The sequence below is a fragment of the Tachysurus fulvidraco genome, chromosome 13 (genome assembly GCF_022655615.1).
Source record: "Tachysurus fulvidraco isolate hzauxx_2018 chromosome 13, HZAU_PFXX_2.0, whole genome shotgun sequence".
Taxonomy (NCBI): domain Eukaryota; kingdom Metazoa; phylum Chordata; class Actinopteri; order Siluriformes; family Bagridae; genus Tachysurus; species Tachysurus fulvidraco.
Genome location: NC_062530.1, coordinates 14,882,709 through 14,904,675, shown reverse-complemented (window position 1 = coordinate 14,904,675; position 21,967 = coordinate 14,882,709). Strand labels below are relative to the sequence as shown.

Below are 21,967 nucleotides of genomic sequence, written 5' to 3'. Positions count from 1 at the left end.
GATTTGTCAGGACTGCAGCTCTCCATAGAAAAAACACTCATGACTGAGTGGGAGACATGTTCCTGTTCTTGAATGTTTATGGGATTAAAGAGGGCACCATTCTAATCCATTAACGCTGGTGCTAAAGTGTACACTGAAAGAAGTCTGATTCACTAGTTATGTGGTTATATAAAACATTGCTAGGTCAGCAGTTAAGCCCAAGTGGTGCTATGACCCCTGGTACTGAGTAAGACGGACACATTTGTAAGGAATTGAGCTGTCATGATAAACAAATGTCACGAGACATTTCAGCTTGTCAGGAGAATACACGATGTTGCTCTACAGGGTAACATGTGTCCTGTCCCTGTGTGTTGTGTTGTTGGGCACTGTGTGGCCCCATGCGCTTTGTTTTCTGGAACAGTCCTGGAAAAACGCCACAGCGTCAGAACAATATAAACACCCTGACACACAGGTTTCTGAATTTCACAGTCAAGCCTCAGTTATTACAGTAGCCATTGGAACATCATAGGCAAATTCTCACATTTACACCTTGATTCAATGATTCTCATCGAATCCTGAGTTTGTGCCCAGAGTGTCTTTTCTTCTCAGGTAGGCAGACAGACAGGAGCTCAGGGTTTGGAACCTGAGGCGTGTTTTTACCCCTATGGAAGCTTCTGGGATTTTTCACGGTAGGAGGGTGGAAATCGACAGGTTTAAGCGCTAGGCAGGCTGACTATGACAAGGCGAAGATGTGTCGCCTGGCTTGTTTAAGTAGGAACAAGCAAGAGGTGGCCAGTCCAGGTAAAGGCATACATATAAATTAAATCATTTTGTTATTTAAGTAATTGTGATATGTAATTTGTTTTGGAATACTTTATTAAAATGCAAATAGTAAAGAGAAATTTTTTTCTAGAATGATTTTTCTAGCCATGGTTGCTAGCATTTTTTTTACTTGCTCTGTTATTGTTATATGTTCAACAACAGGAGTAAAATGGCTTGAGACTGTAGGCACGGTCCCCAAAAGGTTTCTGTCATTGGTCAGCTGGAAATGCTTGTTTTTTTAGTGCTCATGTTAGAGAGAAGAATATTCTGCATGCTTCCTGCTTGAACTGCTTAATTTCTTGTTGATCTGACCGAGGTAAGCAGTGTGGCTGTGCCCTAATGGCCTCAAAGCTCAGTTATTGCCCTCTACATACCATTACAACTAAAAAAGTCTTAATCAGTAAACATCATAAACTTTTCATGGCCACCTCTGTCTTCTATGTAGACATTTATATTTCATGACTGCAGGACTTTTATCACATAATGTATTATGTCTTGACCTTTCTGATTTCATAAGCATTTCACCAGTAAACATGGCCAAAAGCCGCCTACTTAACAGAAAGAGGTGATTTTTGACTGACATGGCAGATGCCTAACTGCAGACATTTCCCATAGCTCATCGTGAAGCGCGGGAATAAGTCGCACACAAGTTTCACACAAAACTCTTAAACAATCTTTAAAGACAGTATTCTGCTGTTTTTAGAATGAAAAGTTTTTTGTCGTGATGTAGAAATGTTTGAAACTCTAAAACCTATTGCACACACAGAAGTGCAACATTCTGAAAATGTAGCCAGAAAACTGTAAAGACATCTGATATTAGTGTCTTAGGCTGAAACTATAGCAGCAGCTCTGTTTGTGTATAAGATCTGGATGGTAACAAAAGAAGCAAACGTTGCTTTTCCCTCCTGAGGCCACTAATGTGCCTGTGTTTCCAGTGAAGTTCTCATATCTACTGGGAAATGGCTTTCTATTCCCCTACATAGGCTATGTAGTGCATGCTAATGCTTTTGTACCTTTTCATGCTCTGTACGTCTCAGAAATCACTCTGAGATTTAGTCAAATAAAAAGTCTTGGCATTAGTAATGCCTGTCGGAATGCAAAATACTCAAATACTCTCAAATGGTAAAAAGAAATACTTTAAATAGTATTCTAACAAAGGACTGCTACAATTGATTAATATTAAAATTAAGAATGATTGATTTTATTTTGAAAGTATGGTTTGTCCATGAAGCAGAGGAACGCTGTATCGAGCCAGCTTATCAGCTCAGATGCTTCTGAGCTTCTGTCTCTGCTTTAACGGTGCATTGTTCCAGGCTGGGTGATTCCTAGGTTTGGTACCTTTCCTGATTCAAGTCTTCCATGATGACTCTGCTTTGGTGGAGTGTTTTGAGGGTTGTTTCTCAACTTTGTGACTCAGGTATATATCAGCAGATATAAGTTAAACATGGATACAAAAACAGAGCAGGAAGCTAGTGAGAGTTTATCTAGACTAGAAAAGATTTGGCACGTTTAGCAGAAGAATTCAGCTCTTAAGAAAGAGATTTTGCATGGGTGGTGTCCAGGATGTTCCACAGTCATTCAGATCGGCTCTACGCCGTCTTCCTGAGCTCACTGTGGGCCATTGTTTCCAGGGTGGAAGTAGTGACCCATCATGCTCTCTCCAGCAATCTCTCTCTTCACATGAACAGGAACTACCGAAAGCCTTTACTTAGCAACACAACCTTTAAGAGCTCACTCTGTATTGGAGCGTTGTCAAGCAGCTTACAGTTGTTTACATCCCGGTTTTAAGGAAGAGAATCTTCTGCTGTAGTCTGACACGCATAACTTACTGACATGTTTATATAACATATTTTGTTATGCTGTGTAACAAAGCCGGTTTAGCCGTTTTAGGTGTGTAAGTAACAAATTCTGTCATTTTGATGCTGCTGTGGTATATTCTCTAAACTTTGTGAAAATGGAACAATAGTTGTCTAGTTGAAATGAGATTGAGGCACAGGAGATGAGTGATGTTATGGAAAGCTCTTTTTTTTCTTTTAAACCACTTTGGTTTTGAACAGACCACATTTGTCATGTAGGCATGATCTTCAGTTTCTAAAAATCTATCAAAAAAGATTTCCCCACCTTATTTACAAGGACTCTTGTGCATATAATGAGCTTCCATAACTGTAATATTAATAATAATAATCATAATAATAATAATTTGTTGCTGCTCAGTAAAAAAAAAAATCTGTATCCACTCATTCATTGATGGGATTGACCGGTGTGCCTGCTGTGCCTTAACCATCTATTCACATTTGCTTTGTGTCCACAGGGAGCCCCTGCAGATCAGTGTCCACCATGTCCCTGTCTGTGCGGCCAACACGCCGAGTCCTTGCCAGATCCATCACTAGGAGCCAGTCCTTTGCCGGAGTCAACTCCCAAGACAAGCTCTACAGGTCAGGCCATACCTAAACATACACATATAGGTTTTGTATCAGGAATGTGAAAATGTGTAATCCAAAAAATCCTGGGAATAACAAGTATCAGGCAGTCAACAGAGTTCTGAGTCTGGGCTGGGTCATTTCATCATGGGTGTGGGCAAGAACAGTCTACTATGAACCTAGGACTGTCCACCATGAGTCTGGCCTGGTAGAGTCCACCATGAGTCCACCATAGGTTTAGTGTGATAGTCAACTATATAATCCACAACTCATTGCAATATATCATATAAATGCTTCTATTTTTGTACAGTATGTTTGTTTTTTAAAGATTGGTTGGGGGTTTTATTCTTGGCATGCTTATATCTCTGTGCTTTGGGGGTTTTCTTTGGGTATTCCAGTTTCTTCCACCAGTTCAAAGACATGTTTTGTAGGCTGATTAGCATTTCTATATTGTCCATAGTATGTGAGTATACGTGCGAGAGTGACTGTCCAGGATGTCCCCCACCTTGTGTCTCAAGTCTCCTGGGATAGCAGTACAGAATATAAATGGATAAATCCATTATAAGTCCATCTAGTTGTACTGTATCTATCTGTATACCTTCAGGTGAAAATGCAAAATCTCATAACATACTGAATGCAGTCACATTTGTATGCATGTTCCAGGTTTCGGTCATGTTTTTATTTAGCGATCACAGCTGACAGGATGTCCTTTCCAGCCTTTATCCTCCAAAAAACAAAACGTCAACCCCCAAAAGCTGGCCACTTGAGTTTAGCATGCAAAGGAAAAATGCCTTATCTTTAGTATGGGAGTGTTAGAGAGAGAGAAATCTTCTTTTCCAAACATACTCAAATGGCAATTTCTCTTTAGATTAAGAATCATAAGAGTAATAATGCCACAGCAATTTCCAGACAAACAAACAAACAAACATTTTTCTGTAAGATTACGTTCTGTCTGCTGGAAATCTACTATACATTTGCTAATATTAGCCAATTTTGTTGCAGTATAAATGCAGACGTCTTCTGTGCTTCTACAACCATTGCGTTTTGTTAAATTGTCTGACTTTTTTATTTTTTGTATTTCTGAATTACTTCTATCAATTTTTTTATTTTTATTTTTTTAAAGCTGGAAAATTAGCCTTGCTATTATTACTTGTACCACTGCTAGTCTATTGAATGTTTGTATTGTATTATTTGGAAAATGATAAGGGGTGAATGTAAATGACTGAATATAAGACTGCAGTTGTCAACATGTTTGTCATCTGAAACACGAGTAACTTGATTGCTGCTTCACCAGATACAGAGAGCTGTGAGAGTTAACTTTATTACAAATAACCAGATATTTAAATTTAGCACATCTTGAGTGGATCAATAAGTACTGCATGCTCTGTAGAGTGGTGTTGATTTGAATTTTTTTAGAGATGTTTCTCATGAAGAAACGCTTTTGTTTTCTTGTTTTTTTTGTGACCTGGGAGGGAATATATGAAGAAAAGAGGATAACAGAGAGGGGTGTGTGTGTGTGTGTGTGTGTGTGTGTGTTAGGAGACTCTCGGTGTTCCGCACCCCAGCGTGTTCCAGAAAGTCTCCCTCTAGAGGAAGCAGGATGTTCACCCTCTCTGCCAAGTCACCTCCTCCGAAGGTGCCCCAGCCTGAGAGGTTGGATGAGGTGTATGAAGCTTTGAAAAGAGGACTTCAGTAAGTATACACACACAGCAGCTAACATGACTGCACAGCAGTTGCCTTCAGGGCTTCAGAATCATGATCATCGTTTTGTTTGAAAGTTGGCAATTCATGTTTTTAATCAGATGATGATGTTTTCTTTCTTCAGAACTTAAATAGTTCTTGTTCTTATCTTATTCAGAGATTTTTTTTTTTAACAAACCATGTCACTAGTTCACTAATCAGACCAGGGTGGATAAATAAAATGAAAGGTCTATGAATGTCTGTTAAACATTTCCCCCGTCCGACCTAATGTCTCTAACAGTATAGTTATTTAGTGATTAGCACATTTTCCTAGCACCTTCACGTTTGGGGGTTCAATTCCTGCCTTCGCTCTGTGTGTGCAAAGTTTCTTTGTTCTCCATGTGCTTTAGGGGTTTCCTCCAGCTACTCCGTGTGTTGTATGCAGATTGCCATCTCTAAATTGTTTGTAGAGTGTTAATGGGTGTGTTGATGTTAGTATGTGTGCAAAATTGTGCCCTGCAAAGAGAATGTCCCCAGTCTTGTGCCCCAAGTCTCCTGCGAAAGACTCCAGGTCCTCAGTGTCCCTGGGTAGGATAAGCAGGTCAGAAAATGGATGAAGGGATAAACTGCAAGGAGAGGATCTCCAGCAGATGCTGAGCTGGTTCATGTTTACAAACCCTGGCTTGTTGAGCTACAGACACTTTGTCATTTGTTTACTGGCTTTGATGCAGTATTTTTTTAAGTACTCAGTTCAGCCTGTTTAAATACTGGAAGGCCTGCAGCCAGACCACGGTCCGTTAGTCAGATGACCTCTGAAAAGTGAATTGGAGTTTACCAAATAACTTGAAGCTGACATAAACAATCTTCTGGGGAATAAATAATGATCAGTGGTGCACAAAACAACACTTCATATGAAAAACTCTCTCAGAAATTGAGAGCAAGGTTTTTAACCTTTTACATGCTTAATCTCATTTGAAAACAAGTTATCTAAAATAATCGTATCTGGAAATGTACAGTACATTGTTATGGGTCAACTATTCAATACACAGATGCGTGTTGAAAAGCTGATTTCTGTGCTTGCAGATCTTACCTTCAGGTCCATCAGATGGAGCTGGACAGTCTGAACCATCAGATGAAGGAATCTAAGAGAAACTCACGCCTGGTAAGAGAATGTTACTAACAATTACGCAATAATAATTTTAATGTTGGTCTTTTAAATCAGCAGCAATCACATAATCACAAAGTCACTTGCATGCTCTGTGGAGCTTGTGTTTGACCAATCAGGAAAAATGCTTAGAAACATGCATAGAGGCCCTAAAAATGTTCTAACATTTTCTTGCTTACTTGGTGATGAAAAGCCATGGCTCGCCTAAATAAGAACATGCTAATGGTAACTAGATTTGTAAAGTTCGTCGCGACAAACTTTGATGTTGGCTTTGACGGTGCAAGTATTCGCAAAGGCCGGTGCATTTTGGAGGCGAGTGGACAGAAAGATTGTGAAAGCTACTGGACCGCTAGGGTGCCAATACTTTTGGAGGTGAGCGGACATGAGAATGGTACGTGATCCCAATACCCGTGGGGCAGTTCCCCTCATTGAGCTGAGTGTTTTGATATGTCACATCTCCATGTTGTGCAAATTTTTAATTTTCACCTGACGTCACGTGATGTGACCAGAATACTCGTGGGGCAGTTCCCCTCATTGTGCTGAGTGTTTTGATATGTCACATCTCCATGTTGTGCAAATTTTAAATTTTCACGTGACGTTACATGACCTCACGTGACATCACGTGACTTGAACATAATACCCGTGGGGCAGTTCCCCTCATTGTGCTGAGTGTTTTGATATGTCACATGTCCATGTTGTGCAAATTTTTAATTTTCACGTGACGTCACGTGACGTGACCAGAATACCCGTGGGGCAGTTCCCCTCATTGTGCTGAGTGTTTTGATATGTCACATGTCCATGTTGTGCAAATTTTTAATTTTCACTTGACGTCACGTGATGTGACCAGAATACTCGTGGGGCAGTTCCCCTCATTGTGCTGAGTGTTTTGATATGTCACATGTCCCTGTTGTGCAAATTTTTGATTTCGCTGGTTTTGGGGGCGGGGCTACACATGACGTCACGTGACGTGACCAGAATACCCGTGGGGCAGTTCCCCTTATTGTGCTGAGTGTTTTGATATGTCACATGTCCATGTTGTGCAAATGTTTGATTTTGCTTGTTTTGGGGGCGGGGCTACACGTGGCGTCATGTGGTGTCGAGTGACGTCACCAGAATACCCGGTGGGGTGCCAATACTTTTGGCAAAACGTGGCTACTGAGGGTTTGGACATTTCATGTCAATACTGCAGTCATTATGGGATTCTACTTATTATACTGCATAGAACAGTACATGCAATTCTTAATGTTGGATGTATTGTGTCTGTGAGAGCTTAGAGGACTTTTCGGAATTCCCTATTCAAGTCTATGGGATGTTCGATCGTCGACTACGGGAAAACCGAAAATTCCATCGGAACTCCGGAATAAAAACTTCGTCCGGAGTAAGGTCCTTGGTGTTCGGTGTAAGTTCGGTGTAAATCGCTCGAAAACTTGCCGAGTTATAAATCTCAAAAGTTTATAATGGAAGTCTATGGGGAAAAAAGGCCACTTTGAGCTTCCGTACCGGGAATGCCGGAAACCGATTTTTAGAAAAATAGAAGCAACAAACTTCAGACCAGGGTCTACGACATATGGCCGCATTTTTTAAAATAAATTTTTGTATAATAATAATAATAATAATAATAAGATTATAACGGAAATCAGAATGTTGGCTTCTACAAAGCTAACATAATAAATGGGTAGGGGTTGTGTTTGCTCAGTGGTTATGGAGTTGGCCTATAGAATGGAAGGTTGAGAGTTTGACCCAAGGTCCACCAAGCTGTTACTGCTGGGCCCATAAATGAGGCCCTTAACCTTCAATTGCTCCATTGTATAAGAAGAGACAAAATTTATGTTACTTTGGATAAGGTCATGTGCAAATTCCTTAAATGTAAATCTAGATGGCATTTGATTTGAACCTTTTTTTAATTTTCTCTCTTGATCTTTTTTTTGCTTCCAGGGATTTCTTTATGAACTGGACAAGGTGAGAGACACTGTCTGTTACTGCTATTAATCTTAAGAGCTCTGCATTTAGGGTTTAGTCATTTTAGTTTAGTGATTTGTAATAATTACCTACTAATTCTACTGAATCACTTCACTGTATGTGATGTGTTTTTATCTATAGCCTATGCAATATACATCATATATACGTCAATATATATATATAACTGGTGTAGAGAACTTGAAATGTTTTAGGGTAATTTGCAGATTTTTACCACCCCTCTGAAATGGGTGTACCTTCTTTGTGACAAAAGCGAGTCGTATTATTTAACCTTTATATTTTTATTTTTCTAATAATCTAATATTTTTTCTTTTCTTTAATAATATAAAATACATTATGCCAATCTCTTAGGGTGTACATTATTATGCAATATTAATGTTCATTTCTATTTTCTGCAGCAAGTGAAGGTGATTGAGAGGTTCATGCGACGACTGGAGTTCCACATCAGTAAGGTACGCGTGCTGTATATTTAGAATGTGACTGCTTTATTTTGCTTATTAAATATAGGAGAATGGTATAAATAAATAGCTAATTAAGAAGACTGATCTGTATGGCTGTGTGTTTGTGTGTGTATTCACATGTTTACACATACACCATATCTATATATTTGTTTAATGGTTTATAAAAGGAGAATATTATGGTGAATGTGTACATTGTTTTATATGAACTTTAGTGCATTTGAATATTAATAGACTATACTTTTATAGAGAGTGACTTTGAAAGAACCCAAGAAGGCTGACAATTTGGTGATCGAATCTACTGTTAGGTATTCGGATAGACTATTAGTGACGTGACGTGACATACAGTTAAGTACGGTGACCCATACTCAGAATTCGTTCTCTGCATTTAACCCATCCAAAGTGCACACACACTGCAGTGAACACACACACACCGTGAACACGCACCCGGAGCAGTGGGCAGCCATTTATGCTGCGGCCCCTGGGGAGCAGTTGGGGGGGGATTTGGTGCCTTGCTCAAGGGCACCTCATTCGTGGCCGGCCCGAGACTCAAATCCACAACCTTACGTGTCAGACTCTCTAACCATTAACCCATGACTGCCCCCAGGTTTTCGCATATCCCAGGCTATTATGAGCCTGAGGTCAGAGCACAGGGTCAGCCATCGATCGGCGCCCCTGGAGCAGGTGAGGTTAAGGGCCTTGCTCAAGGACCCAACGTAGACGTCTCAGCAGCTTGTGGCCTTGAACCCCGACCTTCCGATTAGGTACCCAGTGCCTGGACCGCTGGATCATCACTATTAGATAGTTATATATTGTTATATAGTGTTGTATATTTACATAGTTAAACTGATATCGCACTTATGAAACGCAATCCTTTTATATTCTGCCATCTTTAAAACAGTTATCAGGATATATATATTTATACTGTATATCCAGTGTTGTAATGTAACGGAGTACAAATACTTCGTTACTGTACTTAAGTAGAAATGTCATGTATCTGTACTTTACTTCGCTATTTAAATTTATGTCAACTTTCACTTTTACTCCACTACATTTCCTAGATAAAATCTTTTACTCCGTTATATTTCCACTGAGCATCTTCGTTATTCGTTACTACAAAATAAACTCAGAAGAAATGTGAGTGAGTGAGTGAGTGAGTGAGTGAGTGAGTGAGTGAGTGAGTGAGTGAGTGAGTGAGTGAGTGAGTGAGTGAGTGAGTGAGTGAGTGAGTGAGTTCAGTCATGCATTGGACACACTGTTCGTAGAGAATGCACACGTACATGAACTGATTTGATTCAAGACTGACATCATTACATCATGCATAAAATTTTGGTGTCCACTTTTGCCATTTAATAATACCATAACTTTTGGCTTACTATGTAGTCATATATAATATAAAACTCTTCTTGTTTTAAATTCTCACTGAGGGCTAAAACCCCTTAAAGATGAAATCCTAAAACCGCCCCTGCTCTTACTGTATGCCTACCGAAAATCACTGAAATTTTACTTTTACTTCAAATACTTAAGTACATTAAATATCAGAAAATGACTTTTGATACTTAAGTACAGTAAATATCAGATACTTTAAGACTTTTACTTGAGTAATATTCTAAAATGTGAATTTCACTTCTACCAAAGTCTTTTTCTAGTACGATACTTGTACTTTTACTCGAGTATTGCTTTCTAATACTTTATACAACACTGTATATATGTCACTCAGTGTTTCAGTCAGCAAATACTTCATTTATAGCTGAGTTTAAGTATATACTGTAGTGAGTTCAGTGTTTCCTATTTCGGCTCATTCATTTAGAACTGGTGATCAGTTGTTTTAGTGTTTTTTCATTAGTTTAGGTGTTTTGATTCATTTCAGAGTATGCAGTTGTTTTGGCTTTTTAGTGTTTTCAGTCTGTTCAGTGTATACTGTTGTTTCAGTAGTTTCAGTGTATGTGGTAGTTTTACTGTATGCTGTAGCTTCAGTGTACTCAGAGGTTTCAGTATATTGCGTAGTAGTTTGTGTTGCTGTGTTGTGAAACAATTCTTTTTCTAAACACACACAAGCAAGATTTGTAGCTAGTTATACAGAGAACAGACTGTTTATATCATCATGCTGCACATTTTGGCCAAAGCATGCAGCGGATTGAATCTGTCAGAAACATATAACTGATCAGACTCAAATGACTTGGAAGTAGCACAGCAGAAAAGCACAGAAGTGTTTGTCCTAATGTCTGATGCCACAGCCATCCACGGGAAAGCGTCCAAGGGAGACAATATGTCGTGCTCTCTGTGTTGGATGTGATACTCTCTTGCCATTGCACTCACAGATCTTTAAACTCATGCATGTGGAAGAGAGTGGATAACACTTTACTCTGTGAGTTACAATGCATTGTGATGCAGAATAAGCAGCAGTCTTGCATTTGGCTGGCTTTACATGACTCTGTATGGTTCACCCTTTACAGCTGTTGTATGAAAGCTGGCTGTTGAGTGCAGGAATTGTTTTGTAAAATTCATTTTTCTCATCTGTAAACATGTTATGACTAATAGATCAAATGAAGCAAATGAGGTAGAATGTGTGATGGCAAATGGACATGTACAAGGAGATACCCAAAGACACACAACTCTGTATGTGCAGATGAGCATATGAGCAAATGAGGAAGTATGTCCGTTTAACCGCCTCCCCCCCAACACACACATACACAAACACACAGATACGGGTCAGAGACAAGGGCCATCTTCCTCTCACTGTGCAGTCATACTTTAATTTTACAGGCCAGAGGACACCCAGACATCTGGTGCACAGGAAGTAGCCTTCATCCTCACTTCCTCTTCCTCTTCTCTTCTTGCAGATTACCAATATTGTAAACAGTATACTAAAAGCTTGTGTGTGTGTGTATGTATATGACAATAACACATATAACCATTATTAATGGTTATTAATGGATATGTGTTTAGAGATTTCCCTTCTCTGGTTAAAGTATGTATTTGAAAGAAGACCAGCTGTGAGCACTATAAACCAGACTACTTTGCGACAAGAACACTAGTTTAAATACCTCCAGATGATGAGTGTTTGCGTGTGACTGTCTCACAGTGTAGTAAAACTGAAAAGCCATCCTTTCCTGCTCTTTCCTTACCTGGGGATAAAGCTGTATTTTGAAACCGTTCCAAATGTTCAGAATGTTTCTGTTCTTTTGAACATACATATTCCTTACTGGGAATTGTTGCTTACTTCTGTTTACATGTGTGTAAGAAGTGTTCAGCTCTAGCAATCATCTGGGTTTTGTCTGCACACTGGATGTGTACACACACACACACACACACACACACACACACACACACACACACACACACACACACACACACACACACACACGTCCACCTTCCTGCTAAGCTCTCAGTGTGTCTGCAATTTTAATCTCACTCTTTCACAATACCAATCATGCCAGAGTCTTACCAGAACTGCTGCTTGTAGTAACTTTTTAATGGCCTTTTAATCCTTGTGTGAACTTGTTGAATGGAATTTATACTAAATCTTAAAAAAAAGTGCATTTGTAGAAAACCTGCTTAGCACACGGACGTCGTAGAATAATCCCTAAGTGTTTTTCGAATAAATAAACTGAATACACTAATGGAAAAAAACAAAGCTGACAAAAGACTTTGTGTTTCAATCTTTTTAGTTAACAGCTCACTAATCTGTTTTTCTCTGACAAAAGCTAAGTTGTCGAGGCTTTCAGTATGTTTACCTATTTACACCTTAATAACAGGATAAATATTCTTATATCTTGTGATTGAATAATATTCAGGAAACTCAGATGTTTATGGAAAAGTTGATCAACAGGATTAAGTGGTTTAAAATCTGTAGGCACATGAACAAGATTATAACTTATCTTAATATAGGGGTGTGTGTGTGTGTGTGTGTGTGTGTGTGTGTGTGTGTGTGTGTGTGTGTGTGTGTGTGTGTGTGTGTGTGTGTGTGTGTGTGTGTGTGTGTGTGTGTGTGTGTGTGTGTGTGTGTGTGTGTGTTTGTGTGTGTGTGTGAGCTCTTTGAGAGAGTCGTATAATGACTAGATGAATGAATAGATGGTCATTGTGTTAGGTTTTAAATATATTTGCCATGTCCTAACTGTGCTTCAGATAGAAATGTAGCTTTTCTTTGGAAAACTAAAAAAGCAGAAAGAATTCCTTTTAGTTGCTAGTATAGAACTAGGTGTAAATTTAGTATTAGTACTAGCTACACTCAGAGACTGCTGTTTATATCTGTAATATGTAATGTATCCAAGTTAATCTTCAGCACCTTGCTAGTTTCATATGATCTCTTCCCGCCTGCTTACTTTGCTACCAACTCTTTTTTGGATGCATAACCTACAAAACAAAGAAACAAGACATTCAATGTTGAATTTAAATAGAAACTTATGAAGTTATCAACACGGTAAAACAGCTGCACTAATATACATGTTTTTTACGGATATGAACTAAAATGACTTCAATAAAAATTAGGAGACTTTTGTTTCTATAGAGGTGCATATTATCTCAGAAGTGCTACAAGGGTGTGTGTGCATGTGCGTGTGCGTCAAAAATAAAGAGGTTGCCTCACCCTCTTACTGTATATAAAAAAATTTCTGGCTGAGGAAAGACTACACACACACACACACACACACACTTCTGTTTCCTTATTTATTATAGTGTGTCATGAAGTGTGGGAACTGCTCTATGTACTGAGTAAAACCAGTGAATTGGTGAATAGAGAGATAAGAATAAGACTCTTATTGCTCTCAGTAATCTTACTAGGACACACATGTCCCTGATCAGCACAGCACACACTTTATGCCTGACCTATAAAGTAAATCCAGATCAACTTGAGTAAGTGCTTGATTACTAAAAAGTTTGTGTCTGTACGTCAGTAGCCGAGTGTGGGTGCTGACTGCATGAGGCATTTCCTGTCTGTGACACTGCCTTGTGTTTTGGTGCGTTTACCAAAAGCATTGCAGACAGATCAATAAAGCATTAATTATGTATATCCGGGATAGTAAAACTGATAGAGTGATTAAAGCTTAATGAAAGTAAATACAGATCTTATTTTTTTGTGTGTTCACACGTTTGAGAGCCAGCGAGAGGATCTGTGGATATTTTTGTGCTTTAATCACCAGCTACATACTGTACTAAGTGCATTGCAGTTAAGTCTTTATTCTGTGTGTATTTATGCCTGCATACACACACTCATCACTGATCGCTGGTCCTAATAAAGACTAATGCAGATAGATTACTTCCAGAGGTAGAAACTATTAACTGTCTTTTAGCTGTCTTTTTAGGAATCAGAATTAGAATCACAAGGAATTTGGTTCCAGCTGTTTGTGACTCTCAAAAGTACAGACATAAATAACACTATACTATACAAATTATACAAGACAATGCAGACGATGAGATACAATATAGACAGAATGAGTATTAAATATGAATATAGAATATGACTGATCAGTTATGTACATAAAGTGTGGGAGCGCAAATAACAATATTGTGCAATACGCTTTTTGTGCAATATACAGAAGCAGTAGTGTGTGTAATATATACAGATGATTTGATGACTGACAGTCCTGATAATGCATTATAGATAAGAAGCAGTGAATATAATTATGGTGGGTTGTTAATCAGGGTGATTTCCTGGGGAAAGAAACCGTTCCTGTGTCTGGCAGTTTTAGTAAGCAAAGAGGTTGTGTCCAGGGTAAGAAGGGTCAGAGGTGATTTTTTCCTGCCCGGTTTCTGGTTCTTGTGTCATACAAGTCCTGGGGAGTGGGCAGGGGGGCACAATTTATTTTTCCCCCTGTTTTTACTGTGCGTTGCAGTCTGTCCCTGTCCTGTTTTGTTGCTGCACCAAACCAGGAGGTGATGGATGTGCACAGGACAGATTCAATGACTGCATTGTAGAACAGCATCAACAGCTCCTGTGGCAGACCGTACTTCCTTAGTTGGTGTAGAAAGTACATCCTCTGCTGGGCCTTTTTGATGATGGAGTTTATGTTGCACTCCCAGTTCATGTCTTGGGAAATGGTAGTGCCCAGAAACTTGAAGCCCTCCACAGATGTCACCGGGCTGTTGGATATTGTGAGGGGGAGTAGTGTTGAGGGGTATTTCCTAAAGTCCACTATCATCTCCACAGTTTTGAGGGTGTTTAGCTCTAGACTGTTCTGACTGCACCATAGCACCAGCCGCTTCATCTCCTGACGGTATGCAGACTCATCGCCATCTTGGATGAGACTGATGAGCATAGTATCTGCAAATTTCAGGAGTTTAACAGTTTGGTCACTTGAAGTGCAGTCATTAGTGTAGAGAATAGCAGTGGGGAGAGGACACATCCATGGGGAGCGCCAGTGCTGATTGTCCGAATGTTGAAGGTGACGCCTCCCAGTCTCACCTGTTGTTTCCTGTCTGTCAGGAAGCTGGTGAACCACTGACAGATGGAAGGGGGGTACAATGAGCCTTAGGAGTTTGGAGTGGGGAATTTCTGGAATTATGGTATTAAAGGCCGAACCGAAGTCGACAAACAGAATCCGGGCGTATGTCCCTGGGCAGTCCAGGTGTTGCAGAATGTAGTGCTGTCCAATGTTGACTGCGTTGTCCACTGATCTGTTTGCACGGTAGGCAAACTGTAGGGGATCCAGCATCTGTTCTGTTTCAGTCTATAGGTGGGCCAATACCAGCTGTTCAAAGGTCTTCATGACAACAGATGTCAGAGCGACAGGCCTGTAATCATTCATTCCAGTGATTGAGGGTTTCTTGGGAACCGGGATGATTGTGGAGAGTTTAAAGCAGGAGGAGACTTCAGTTTTATCTTAATGTAGTCATCATGTTTGTAATTGAAATGACTTCATATATTCAGCAGATCAAAAAGAATGAATGTAAAGGTTTCAGTTATGTTTAGGTGGAAAAAACACTGCCACCTGAAAACTTTTTTTTTTAAGGTAACAAGTGCATTCAGGTGCATAAAATAAAGCAGTCAATCTTTTATGTTTTGTTATGTGAAATGCGACACACACATGCTTATATGCGTAAATGTATGTTCTGTATATTCATTCAGATTGGCTTCACAGTCTTAGCATCACTCTGGTCATGCATATATGCTCGGGACCTGTTTAAAAAAAACAAAAACTGATCAATACTGAAAAGTCAATGATGTGTCATTTGAAACAATCTCTACACTGAGTATAGACCTCACATGCTTATGTGTCTAACTGCTGTAAGACACTGTACCAGGAAGTAAGAGCAAAAAAAAAGTGCCATATAGTCTTTGGTGGCGGTTTGAAAATGAAAGTAAGTCTAAAACAGCATTTTAATGAATATGTATTGTTTGGTTAGCATTTGCCTGGATTTGCATATTAAGAGCTACTATAAGTTCCCCACTTTGTCTCTACTTTGATTTAAACCTTGATGTGTGTCATTGTGAAAAGCCTGAACAGACTTGCATATAAAGATAACTTTAATCTCACATTGTGAATTTTTTTGTTCTATATTTCTTATATAAGGATCCAGTTGAACTTAAATATTGCTGTAATATTGGCTAAAACACCTTCATTGTTTTTTTCTCAATGAACAATCTGTTTTTATCTAATATGTATATGTATATATAGATGAAAATCTATATATTTTTTTAAAAATGTAGCCTACATATGGCTTATATCTAGAAAAAGAAACTTTACTAAATAGTTGTTAGGCAAAGTTTTGTGGTATTTTAACTGAGTTGATCTTTTTAATCAGGACTGATCTTGTGATTAACTAAAGTTCAAGAACTACTACCATCACTATTATAGCAGTGTCAGCTTTATAGATATATAGATCTTAAGGCTGTATAAATCTCCACACACACACACAGAGACACACACACACACACACAAAACTGCTGATGCAAATCTGTATTCCTTGTGTGTGCAGATTGACGAGCTGTATGAAGCATACTGTATGCAGCGAAGACTGCGGGATGGAGCCAATAAGATGGTAAAGGCGTACACGGCTTCACCAGGTAGCCGAGAAGCCAGAGAGAGTCTGTCAGAGGCCAACAAAGGCTTCAAAGAATACACAGAGGTGAGTGGCATTCGAGTAATCACAAGAGAGAAATTCTGTCATTAGTAATGTAGTATAGAGGTTATTGTCTCACACAGTGTGGTCTAGCTGTGGCTTGGTTAGAATCTACCTCATTACTACATGAGGATTAAACTGAATTGAATACAGTGAATATTTAGGTACACAGTCATTCGCTGTAGCCTGCCTGTAAATCTATCTGCTTTATCAGCCCTCTTCTCTGCAGCAGTAAGTGAAAAGGGACCAATATTCCACTTCTGACCAAATGTTCCCTAGATCAACAGCAACAGTGACATGTAACTGCACTGCTGGGTCACTTTGTGCTCTGCCAGAGGACTTATAGACTCTAACTACAGACCTACAGTGTGTAGAAATCATCCTCTAGACTTTAGCTGGGGTAGTCATAACCCTGGATATTTTTAGTTTTGTATTCTTTTGTTTTTTTTCAACCTATCGGCAGTTTGTTAAAAGCCTGTCAACACAGTGTACCTAATACACTCTTAACCTGTGCAACACACACTGTCAAAACCAGTGCGAAAGGAATCAGTGCATCTCTCATAATGCCAGTAGAGACCATACTGACTGCTCTGAGATCAGCTGAGAACTGATCATAACTGTTAATTATGTTGCCCCCTGAAACCGAGTGAGCAGTTGTAGTCGTATTCTAACTATTTCTTTGCTGCAATATTCACATGAAGAGTTTCTTAAGTATTTATTATGTTTTTTTTTGTGCACTCAAACTAGTGTGTACTCCAAATGTTTGTGCAATAACTTATGATCTAATTTAGATCCATCAGCAATCAGCGTGTTGTCTGGACATGTGCTTCAACAGAAGACGTGTGTGCATTAGGCAAATCTGACCTTTTGTACAAAGCACATCACATCACACATTTGCTTACTTGTAAATAGGGACTTGAATATTATATATGCAAGATATTGAACTTTTTTTACTTTTCATTTTAAAATTTCTAAATTATTTCTGGGAAATAAATAGGAAAAATCAGATATTCTGTGTGGTCTGATAGTTTTAGACCCAAATTTCTTCACATTATCCCTGAGTAAAGGGGAGAGATGGCTACTAAATGACGTTTGAATATAAAATATATGAATATTTGAGTAAGTCTCCTTTAATTCTGTATCTGCAAATGTGCCTCTACAGAACATGTGCCTGCTGGAGAATGAGATAGAAAACCAGCTCGGAGAGTTCCACATCAAAATGAAAGGTATGACAGCTTTAGTTTTTTGTTTTTTCCCTGGGAGGACTTAGAGTCCTTTTGAGTGTGTAACTATTACTTTATGAGTCACTGAATTTTCCTTTGAATAAAGTATACACACAATCTGCACATTTAAGCCACACATGAACACACATGAGCTACATGTCGAGGGGATGTTTATCCAGTTTGTCACTGTTGCAGGTCTGGCTGGTTTTGCGCGCCTCTGTGCTGGAGACCAGTATGAGGTCAGCTTGTGTTTCTTTTCTTCTATCACTCTTATTTTTCTCTTTTTATTGTCTCTTTTCTCTGTATGTTCGTTTTGTATGCACCTTATTGTTTGTCTTGTGCTTGGACTGGTGAGAGGTAAAGAGCTAAGGGAGAGAGAGTGAGTAATGTACACATGAGACACATTTGTGCTTAGCCTGAAGAGCCTTTTATTTCTGGAAGTGGAGGCAAATCGAAGAAGGAAATGTGCTGTCACGTCAGTGTCTACCTCTGTGATTAAAAGGCATGTGGTTTGGGATTGACAGACCTTGATTAATGAGCTCATCGAGTGAGTGAGTCAGCACAGCAGTCTGTTTAGTATGACAGCATGTGATCCAGGGGAGTGCGAGGAAGAAAAGGCAGACTTGGACAGATGGAGTGATTGAGGACTAGGGGTTGGGAGGCTGTTATTTAAAGAGGTAAGACTTCTCTGTCCATCTGGCAGTGGGTGAAAAATGATATTCACACACACACACAGGACTCATGATGAAGAGATCAGACAGACTCATCAGTCCACAGCACTTTTTTTTTTTTTAGTCATATCAGCTCAGTTACAGTATGTGTCTAATCCTGGGTCCTATTTGTGTCCATCCCACTCAGATCTTCATGAGATATGGCCGACAGCGCTGGAAGTTGAGGGGTCGGATCGAGATCAACGGAAAGCAAGTGTGGGACAGTGAGGAGATGGTTTTCCTCCCACTTATCACGGAGTTCCTTTCAATTAAGGTACAATTAATCCATACATGTTCAATGTCCTACCTTAGTGGTACACAATTTACAGTAGAAATGAGTAACCCATTTAAAAAGGCCATGATACTTTGAGCTTAAACATATGGGGACAGTGAACAAGTCTTCTCTATCTGTTCCAACTTACTCTATATGTAGCCCAATATAATGGACAGTACAAAAAAAAGTGGCTTTCAGTAGATTTTCTTTAGGTAACATTTAAATGATCAGGATGTTTTGCTTTGCTCACAGCTTTATGAATGATGAGAGCATTTACCGTATAGTTTTACTAATGCAGTGCTATGGCATCAAAATGCATTTAAAGACATAAATAATTCATAAGACCTGCACATTCTGCATGTTTCTAAATCCCACATTTATCAAAAAAGGTTTTGGCTTTGGAGTAGACAGGAGAAAGCACACGTCCTTGCTACATCGCATATAATGGCTTTTCTTATTGCAGCGGTGCCCAGTCTTATCCGGAAAGGGCCAGTATGGTGTAGGTTTTCATTCCAACCAAGCAGAAGCCACACCAGCATCTACTAAAAGCCAAGAATAACTGATTAAACAGGTGGAATCAGGTGCAGCTTCTGCTTGGTTGGTGCAAAAACCTGCACCCACACCGGCCCTTCGTGGATAAGATTGGACACCCTTGTCTTATTGGTTGTGAATTTAGTGATTGAATAATTTTTATTTATTTAAATGCCCATAATATTATTAAATTAATAATTACAACCCAGTTTGTGTATAGTAGAACACACACAACCCTTCCACTTTGTGTCGAACCCATACCCCCGAGCAACATCTCTCCCCAACCCTATCTATCACTGAGATGGCCATTGAGTTGGCTCACAGAAACTAAAGACTTTTTTCCACTAATGGTGAACCTTCAACATGGCCACATCGTGTTGCTCTGTATCTCCATTGACTTATTTATGATTCAGTTTTCATCATTAAATATTCCATAAATATTAAAAATACAATAATAAGAATAATTTTGTTAGAAAAAAGATCAATAGTTTCTACAGGTGAACAATTTAAATTGCTTAGGAAATGTAATTAATCCAATCACTTTTATTCATTTTCCTGATGGATACTTGGGGTTGAGTGTAGAATCAATCAATAAATCTCTCTATGTCTGTCTCTCCCTATCACGCTGTCATCCTTGCATGCTGCATCCTTGTTTTCTTTTCATCTAATTTCACACTCACACTTATTCACACTCACATTGAAGAGTCACATCTGTCTATAAATTGATAAAACAGTGTGAGCAGCTGGAATTTCACTTTTTTCTTCTTCAGTGGTTGCATGAGCCACACAGGAAAGGAGCTCACATTTCCCCCATCAAAGCGAGAGAGAGAGAGAGAGAGAGAGAGAGAGACACACATACAGAGAGAGAGACAGAGAGAGAGAGAGAGAGAGAGAGAGTGACACAGAGAGAGAGAGTGACACAGAGAGAGAGAGAGAGACAGAGAGACAGAGAGAGACACACATACAGAGAGAGAGACAGAGAGAGAGAGAGAGAGTGACACAGAGAGAGAGAGTGACACAGAGAGAGAGAGAGAGTGACAGAGAGAGAGAGAGAGAGAGAGTGACACAGAGAGAGAGAGAGAGAGAGTGACACAGAGAGAGAGAGAGTGAGAGTGACACAGAGAGAGTGACACAGAGAGAGAGTGAGAGAGAGAGTGAGTGAAAGTGACACAGAGAGAGAGAGAGACACAGAGAGAGAGAGAAAGTGTGTGTGAGAGAGAGAGTGAGAGTGACACAGAGAGAGAGAGTGAGAGTGACACAGAGAGAGAGTGAGTGAGAGTGACACAGAGAGAGAGTGAGTGAGAGTGACACAGAGTGAGAGAGAGAGAGAGAGAGAGTGAGAGTGACACAGAGAGAGAGAGTGAGAGTGACACAGAGAGTGACACAGAGAGAGAGAGAGAGGGAGAGAGAGTGAGAGTGACACAGAGAGAGTGACACAGAGAGAGAGTGAGAGTGACACAGAGAGAGAGTGAGAGTGGCACAGAGAGAGTGACACAGAGAGAGAGAGAGAGAGAGAGAGAGAGACACAGAGAGAGAGAGTGAGAGTGACACAGAGAGAGAGTGAGAGAGAGAGTGAGAGTGAGTGAGTGACACAGAGAGAGAGTGAGTGAGAGTGACACAGAGTGAGAGTGACACAGAGAGAGAGAGAGTGTGTCACAGAGAGAGTGACACAGAGAGAGAGAGAGTGAGAGTGACACAGAGAGAGTGACACAGAGAGAGAGTGAGAGTGACACAGAGAGAGAGTGAGAGTGACACAGAGTGAGAGTGACACAGAGAGAGAGTGAGAGTGACACAGAGAGAGTGAGAGAGTGACACAGAGAGAGAGTGAGAGTGACACAGAGAGAGAGAGAGTGAGAGTGACACAGAGAGAGTGACACAGAGAGAGTGAGAGTGACACAGAGAGAGTGACACAGAGAGAGTGAGAGTGACACAGAGAGAGTGAGAGTGACACAGAGAGAGTGAGAGAGTGAGAGTGACACTGAGAGAGAGTGACAGAGAGAGAGAGAGAGAGAGAGAGAGAGAGAGAGAGAGAGAGAGAGAGAGAGAGAGTGAGTGAGTGAGAGTGACACTGAGAGAGAGAGAGTGAGAGTGACACAGAGAGAGAGAGAGAGTGGGAGTGACACTGAGAGAGAGTGACACAGAGAGAGAGTGACAGAGAGAGAGAGAGAGAGAGAGTGAGAGTGACACAGAGAGAGTGAGAGTGACACAGAGAGAGTGAGAGTGACACAGAGAGAGTGAGAGTGACAGAGAGAGAGAGTGACAGAGAGAGAGAGTGACAGAGAGAGAGAGTGACAGAGAGAGAGTGTGACAGAGAGAGAGAGTGACAGAGAGAGAGAGTGTGGGAGTGACACTGAGAGAGAGTGACACAGAGAGAGAGAGTGAGAGTGACACAGAGAGAGTGAGAGTGACACAGAGAGAGTGAGAGTGACAGAGAGAGTGACAGAGAGAGAGAGAGTGACAGAGAGAGAGAGTGACAGAGAGAGAGAGAGTGGGAGTGACACTGAGAGAGAGTGACACAGAGAGAGAGTGACAGAGAGAGAGAGAGAGAGTGAGAGTGACACAGAGAGAGTGAGAGTGACACAGAGAGAGTGAGAGTGACAGAGAGAGAGAGTGACAGAGAGAGAGAGTGACAGAGAGAGAGAGTGACAGAGAGAGAGAGTGTGGGAG

At 40.1% G+C, this 21,967-nt stretch overlaps 1 protein-coding gene across 4 annotated transcripts in view; it reads left to right on the top strand.

Moving 5' to 3' along the window:
• ripor1 (RHO family interacting cell polarization regulator 1) overlaps positions 1 to 21,967 on the top strand; it is a 70,673-nt gene that overhangs the window by 35,743 nt on the left and 12,963 nt on the right. For all 4 annotated transcript variants that reach the window (XM_027161502.2, XM_027161501.2, XM_027161500.2 and 1 more), the window contains exons 2-10: positions 3,113 to 3,236; positions 4,761 to 4,913; positions 5,985 to 6,063; positions 8,002 to 8,025; positions 8,442 to 8,495; positions 16,419 to 16,568; positions 17,725 to 17,788; positions 17,981 to 18,024; positions 18,644 to 18,769. In XM_027161502.2, the coding sequence (XP_027017303.2) occupies positions 3,139 to 3,236; positions 4,761 to 4,913; positions 5,985 to 6,063; positions 8,002 to 8,025; positions 8,442 to 8,495; positions 16,419 to 16,568; positions 17,725 to 17,788; positions 17,981 to 18,024; positions 18,644 to 18,769 (792 nt within the window). In that variant the 5' untranslated portion in view covers positions 3,113 to 3,138. The remainder of the gene's footprint in view (positions 1 to 3,112; positions 3,237 to 4,760; positions 4,914 to 5,984; positions 6,064 to 8,001; positions 8,026 to 8,441; positions 8,496 to 16,418; positions 16,569 to 17,724; positions 17,789 to 17,980; positions 18,025 to 18,643; positions 18,770 to 21,967) is intronic.